The sequence below is a fragment of the Corylus avellana genome, chromosome 3, assembly GCF_965113065.1.
Source record: "Corylus avellana chromosome 3, dhCorAvel1.hap1.2, whole genome shotgun sequence".
NCBI classification, from domain to species: Eukaryota; Viridiplantae; Streptophyta; class Magnoliopsida; order Fagales; family Betulaceae; genus Corylus; species Corylus avellana.
The window spans coordinates 15,534,661-15,542,346 of NC_142492.1; the positions used below are offsets into that span (position 1 = coordinate 15,534,661).

The 7,686-nt window shown below is 37.5% G+C and overlaps 1 protein-coding gene across 1 annotated transcript; it reads right to left on the reverse strand.

The window, feature by feature from the left end:
• Positions 1–4,706: 4,706 nt before the first annotated feature.
• On the reverse strand, positions 4,707–6,596 carry LOC132176450 (labd-13Z-ene-9,15,16-triol synthase, chloroplastic-like). Its single transcript, XM_059588659.2, has 2 exons — positions 5,631–6,596; positions 4,707–5,336 (listed from the first exon to the last, which is right to left on the reverse strand). Exons 1-2 carry the CDS (start codon positions 6,594–6,596, stop codon positions 4,707–4,709), a joined length of 1,596 nt encoding a protein of 531 aa, XP_059444642.2.
• Between the last annotated feature and the right edge of the window lie 1,090 nt (positions 6,597–7,686).

The following is a 7,686-nucleotide window of genomic DNA, read 5'->3' on the forward strand; positions in this document are numbered from 1 at the left end:
ATTGCCCTTGTAGCCATCCCGAGCTACTATACCTTCCCAATGAGCCGAATTCGAGCAAAGGTTTTGTGACGTCCCACATCGCCTGGGTATAGAGATGTGGATGTGCTTAAATGTATACTACACCCTTAATGACAACAACGCGTTTTAAAGCCGTGATGGTCATGATCCCATTAGAACTCTGCAGTTAAGCGTGCTTCTGCTAGAGTAGTACCAGGATGGATGACCTCTTGGAAAGTCTGGTTTGAGGGGAGCCAAAAGCGGACAATATTGTGTGTTACTGAGGTGAGGTGTTACAATGGTATCAGAGCCATTGCCCAGCTTGAGATGAGGGGAGCGTGCACAAGCCCATGAAGGTCGCTAGCAGGCACTTGCTGGTACGGACGCCAAAAATGGGCTAATCCCATAAGGGTCGCCAGTGGAGACGCTGGGTCCTAAGAGGGGGTGATTGTGATGTCCCACATCGCCTGGATATGGAGATGGGGATGCGCTTAAATGTATACTACACCCTTAATGACAACAACGCGTTTTAAAGTCGTGATGGTCATGATCTCATCAGAACACCGCAGTTAAGCGTGCTTCTGCTGGAGTAGTACCAGGATGGGTGACCTCCTAGGAAGTCTGGTTCGAGGGGAGCCAAAAACGGACAATATTGTGTGTCATTGGGGTGGGATGTTACAGGTTTTCCAGTTCGCCTTGAGCTCAAGACCGGCTCATTTATATGCCCTCTAAAACGAGCCGAGCTAGGATTGCCAAAACTCGGTTTGGCACGGCTTGTTTACAGCCCTACTTATATGTTTGCTTTAGATTTAAATATGCTTGTCTTGGTGGTAAAAGGTCTTGGGGTTCGTTTTTATTCCGCAGCGTAAAAAGAAATTTTTTTAAGTTTACTCTCATAAACATACACATCGATCCCAACATTTTTATTAATCATTGTCGGTGAATTTTTTGTAAAGATATTCAACGTATATACACCCAAGTATGAAATTGTACGTTGGAATGTTTTGGCCTATTAACAATTTTACTAGCCGTAAAATCATTTAAAATATTAAATTTTGGTTATTGGTGAGGTAAGAGTAATGTTATATACAATATTTTTATTCTACAATATTGATGTGACAGTCTCAACTAATCATTGAATCACCATTAATTGTTAAAAAATAAATCCAAGAGTTGGTTGAAACACTTGACAAGTTCAAAGTCAATTGGGATGTTGCTCTTAACCCAAAAACGAAATGCATGGGCACTGGGATTGTCGTCCGTGATGAATTGGGGAGGGTCGGTGCGGCCCAAAGCAAAACTTTGATCTCGTTCCAGGAATCGGTGGTCGGGGAAGTGTTGGCGGCGCTATAGGCGGTGAAGTTCAGCTGGGATCTTGGGTTGCTAGACATCATCCTTGAAGGTGACTCACTCCAAATTGTTAACATGATCGAAGATCATGAGGCTTGCTGGAATCAGTTCGGGCAAATAGGCGCTGATATAAAGGTGGTTCTGAGATCCTTTAGGAGTTGGGAGATAAAACACGTAAAACGGTTCCAAAACATTGCAACCCACAAACTAGCAAAGGAAGTAGTGTTGTGCCAAATACTACCTAAATTAATAGATAATATTTAGTACGTTTTAACTCGCAAGTGCACAAGATCAAAACAATAGTATAGTGCAGCAAGTATGAGGTCGAATCCACGGAGATTGTGATTTTATTTAGATTTAATTAAAAATATCAAATTGTCACAGATTTGATATTAAGAAAAATAAAAAGATATAAAGATAAAGTAAAGGTAAAGGCAGGGCTTTGATATCCACCACTAATTATGCTTAATTAATATAACAATATGCCAATGATCCAATCATATTATGAATACCTAATGTTTGCCAACCTAAGGGTATGGGTGTATGCTCCTTAAGCTATTGATTTCCCTAAGCAACGAATTAGGCATAGGTGTATACTCTAACTCTTTTCTTTCCTAAAGGATTTAACATGGTATATACTAAGTTTTTCTTTAGAAAAGCATATGTTTTATGGAAATCGACCAACACATGAGGCCTAGGGCATGGGTGTATACTCCCGATTTCCGATGTTGATTAACCCAAGAATCGCGGTGTGGATTCTTTTGTTACTTATGTTAAACCCAGGATTCGCTCATCCAAATTTATTTAACTAACTAGTCCATACCACATGCATATAATGGCCAGTCACATACATATGAGGAATTCATGAAAATAGAAATTAATCAAGTTATGCAACACAATATGATTATCACAAAGACGCCAATATTGAAATATTAAATAAACATAATTAGGGCTTCAATCTAGCCCTCCTTAAGAGTTAGTTACACATAATTAAAATAAAAGACAAAAGAAAAGGGAAAGAAAGAACCGAAAACCGCTCCTAGAAGTAGCCTCCAAATTCCTTTCCCCAAATTGTGCCTCTTCTAAGGATTTTAGAATGAATTAAATTGTGAGGCTTAGGGGTCTATTGATAGAGCTTAGGAGAGTCCTAGAAGCTCTAGTAATCCTAGGAAATTCGGAGTTTTAAGTTCAAGTCCAATTAGGATAAGAAAACCTAAGTCCAAATCGGACTAGGATTCGCCCAAGATTGCGGTCTTAACTTGCGGAGCGATTTTGGCCTTACCGCACTCCGAATTAGGGAAATGCTATTTCACAATGATTTGTAGAATTTTAAGTTAGCTTTCCAATGCCACTTAAATAATCTCAATCGGATATCTGAGCTAAAAGTTATGATCAAAATACCGAGACATATTCAAAATCCAATTTTGCATCCAATCCGATTTGACTTCAATGTGAGAAATTTCGAATTGATCCTTTCCTTTATTTGATTAAACTTAACCATGATGGGTTAAGCTTAACCATATCTTCTAGGTTTTTCCAATTTGCCCTTTAGGCTTGGAATTTGTCCAAAAATGCTTCTTTTCTTCCAAAAGCTTGTAAAAACATAAAAACACAAAAAGGAAGTAAAATGGCCTAATTAACCAAAACCAAAGGATTAATACATGCAAGTTAAGGGCTGAAAATATAAATATTTTAGCACTTATCAAGGAGTTAGGAAGGTTATGGATAGGGTGTGGATGGAAGAAATTACTTCTTTTTTTTTTTTTATCTATGACACTGCCTTCTCAGTGCAGGTTGCTCTTTTTGTTTAGAGTTTTATACTGTAGATTTGATTTTGATAATGAAGATCGACTACTTATTTAAAATAATAATAATAATAAAAGAGTTGGTTGAAAGGTATAGCTTTTTTTTAGTAGTTAGAATTTTGTTGATAATTCTAAGGCTAATTGGTGCAGTATTTTTGAAAGGTGCTATCAACTTATCATATGCTAGGAATCACTCTTGTGTTACTCAAAAAATGATGTGGCTTCTAAAATTATTGTTAGCCTTATAATTAATTATTATTGAATTTTAATCAAATTGTAATTTTAAAAGTCATTTTATTCTTAAAGTAACACAATAATGATTTCTAGAATTACGCTATTTAAATTCCTGGGCTCCTTTTAAACTAAGGAAATTGGTATCTTGTATATAATTATTACCCAATTTGCCAGTTTCTAAATTGAGCTGCTTCATTGGTTTATCAGTCATTAGTTTCAACCACCAACATGTTCATGGTGGGTGCTTCTGTTGTCAAAGTTTTTCTACTTTTTCATTATGGTCGTAGAGAATCCGGCAAACATCAGAACCACTGCCAATGGCTTTCATCGTTAGCATATATTAATAACACGGCCAATACTCACAAAAATAAATAAATAAATAAATAACACTGCCAATGACGTTTTTTTTTCTTTGATTTGTATTTATTTATTTGATTTGAACAATGATACCCTTGATCTATTAATATTATGATACCAAAATACTTTATTTGATTTATAATTGAATATTATTTTTTAAATATTTTGATTTATAATTGGAAATAAAGTATAGGGCTCAACCTGATAGAACCAAAGGCCGGTCCAGGAGCCCACCAAATTCACATGCCCATCTAACACTTAATTTTCATTGCAATATACAAGCATATACAAGTAATCCAAAGGAATGAGTGACTATTGGAAAGAAAGTATGGGACTCAACCTGTCAAGCCCATAGAACAACTAGCCCTCACAAAAATCCAACCTTGCATGAAGCACACACCCAAAAGAAAAACGTCATATTTGTCAACCATGTTTTATGGAAAGCGATGAATGCACTCCGCCCCCCTACAAATAAGACTTAAGATCCTCTCCATTTTATTTGAATAGGAAAATATCTAATTAATTACAGTAAAATGTATTTTTGTCCTATCAAACAGTTAAAAAATATGAATAGTGTAACATTTTTCTATTAAAAAATAAAAAAGGTTACTAGAGTCTCTCGGTCCCAAACCCAAATATTCTATTCCATCCTCAAAACCGTTAACGTTTGCGTGAATCACCACATGTGGTTGGATGGATTCGACATTGAGGGATGTTTGTTTTTTTTTTTTTTCTTCCTGTAAAAGTAAAATTAAAAGACTGAAAACAAAGAATAAGGGGCTGAAATAGGGCCACAGAAGTAGGAGAATTAAAAGATTTTTTTGTTGTTTTTTGGATGAATAATATTTTTCATTCCACACAGAAGAATAAAACATCTTTCCAGTAGGAAACACACAGATAATGCTAAGAGGATACAAACCAAAACATCAGGAGCGCCCATCACAAATAAAACATCTTACAATATTATTGTGTGTAGAGCTCCGGTTTAGACAACCTTGGTGTTGGAATTGCAAGCGTTGGATTTGCTTTCTTAGTAACAATACCGAATTTGTCTGCAAGATTAAGCTCGGTGCCATGTGGCAACTTCCACTCATACGAGTGCAAAAACGAAGCTAGCACGTACAATAGAGACCTTTCTGCTAGTGGAATCCCTGCGCATATTCTTCTCCCGGATCCAAACGGAAAATAATTAAAATTGTTTCCCGAGTAATCCAGTTTGCTTTGATCACTCAGGAACCTTTCCGGTTGAAATTCCAAGGGATTTTTCCAAATCTTTGGGTCCCTATGTATACCCCAAACATTTAGGAATACCCTAGTTCCTTTGGGTACCCAGTACCCTCCAATGGTGCTAGATTGGCCTGGACAACGGGGTACTAGGAAAGGGAGGGCTGGGTGCAAACGGAGAGCCTCTCTGATGACAGCATCTAGATAGTGTAATTTGGGCAAATGGGTGTCTTCTACTAAGCTATCCACCCCCACAATATCTGTTAATTCTTCATTCACTTTTCTCATTGCCGCCGGACATTGCAGCAGCTCCGCCATCACCCATTCCACCATGGTTGTTGTGGTGTCCGATCCACCCACCACTACGTCCTATTAAACATCGTAAAGGAACTCATCAATTGAACCCGCAAGTAACAAACATTAACCCTTATTCAAAAAGCTTAAAACTTTTTAATAGGCGATAAAATATTGAAGTGAAATAGAGATGAATGACTAAAACAAAGTTCCGGACACCAAGACCGTATAACAACAAAGACAACAATAATAATCAAATTAAATAAAAAAAGAATAGCCAAATTGTACTATAAACTATTAAGCTGGATATAGTTAAAGTTGTGTAGGACTCCTCATTTGATGGAGCACAAAGTAGAAAATTGGACATACCAGAAGCAAGGCCTTGAGTTGGTTCATGCTTATTGATTTTGCAGCGTCAACTTGATGATCCCTTATCTCCAAGAGAATTTGCAAGAAGTCCTTCATTTCTTCTACCCCTTCTTTCTCTTCCTTAGCCATATTCATCCGTTTTTCAATGACAGAATCAATAATGCTTTCAAGCCACAGGGAATTCCTCTTTGCTTGCCTCTCAATCCCTTGCAAATCAAACCTCGCAAGCAGAGGGAAAAAGTCAGAAACATTTGGTTTCCCAAACAGCACCATTTGCTCTGCCAACACACTCTTAAACTGAGCCCCAACAGCTGCCCCTTCCTCCCCTCGCAGCGTGCCACCCCACAACATGTTAATCGTGGAGTTGATGACAGTCAAAAATGCCAATTCCCCAAGATCGATGGGGCTGCCACTTTTCTCATACACATTTCTAATAGATTTTCTAACCTCTTCTCTGAGTAGAGTTTGAGAGCCATCAAGATTTGCACCACTTAGCATCTCCCGTACAAATATCTTGCGCAACTTCTTCCAATCATCCCCATATGGTGCAAACGCAATATCACCTCCCCCATATGAGGCAGCCAGGCCGGCTATGGGCGGGTCGCGGTTGGCAAACACTCTGTCCTGGTCACGAACCACCTCTTTCACCAGCGATGGTGAGCTAACCACTACGCACAATTTTTGCCCAAGCCAAAGCTTGTAGATGGGGCCATAGGAAATTGCCAGTTCCTCAAATTTCCTATGGAGCTCTGTACCTAGAAAGGGGAGGTAGCCGACTAGTGGCAAGCCACGGGGGCCTGGTGGCAGGGGAGGGACAACTTTTGTCGATTTCATGATTGCCCGTAGGAACCAGAACACTGCAAATATAGAGACAAAAGCAGTGAGAGTTGCTCTTGAACCATCGTGTTTCTGGTCCTCTGCAACCCACCACCACCACGACCGCATGGCAGAAATAGTGTTCGACATGTACGGATTTTGTTGATGATCAAAGAAAAACAGAGAAGTAAGAATTGATTAGAAATTAGAATGACAAGTCTTCTTGAAGCTTGGATTTTTATTTATTTTTTTTAATGTAAAAGATCTGTTTCCTTCTCTCTGGTTAGATGTTTGGCAGTTACTAGAGAGAAACTCTAATATGGGAAGATTTTGTAAAGATCCTAATATGGTAAAGTTAAGGGCTTTGTGGTGCAAAAGAAGCATCCTGTCATTTCATGGAAAACAAAAGGAATGAAAGAAGCATCCCGCTTGGAGTCCATGTAGTCCGTAATGCTATATGGTGCAATATTACAAATCCATTATCTTATTATAACGTTGGACTAATGCTACAAGTCTCTTTTGTATCCTTACAAGAATGATGTGGCTATTAAATTTACTATTGGGCTTGTGATCAATTATTATTGAATTTTGATCAAATGACAAATTTAATTGCCACATCATTATTGAATGGACTCAAAAGAGACACAAGAAGGACTTACAGAATTACTCATAATGTTGACGTGACACTATCCAATAGTTTTTGAATCAATTATTGTTTTTTTTTAAACAAAATTCAGTGTGATGTGATCATAATTACAAGATTCTTTTCTTATTAGAGTCGGAGTCTTAGTCCTAGAAGTTAAGACCTAATTGGTCTTTTATGTAATTATTAGTCGATTGTTTCTCTATTTAGAGGGAACTATCGATAGCAAAAGTTGGAGTTGATTATTAGCATTAAGTTTCCTTGTGTTTGTGAAAAATTGATTGTGGTTCTACTTTAACTCAATACGAAAAAAAAAAAAAAAAAAAGGATTAATGACGTTTTGAGATAGTATCTTTTGCGAAAAACATCACTAAACGATACTATTCACGAGTTAAATTGTGTGGTTTGAACAGTAATGTTATTCAAATGACACTCTTCACGCACCAGAAGTTGTGGTTTTGAACAGTAACTCTGTTTAAACGACACTATTTACACACCAAAATGTGTGGCTTTAAATAGTAACATTGTTCAAACGACAATAAATCATTTTTGAAAATTTGGCCCTCGAAATTGGCTATTATAAATAGGATATGTACC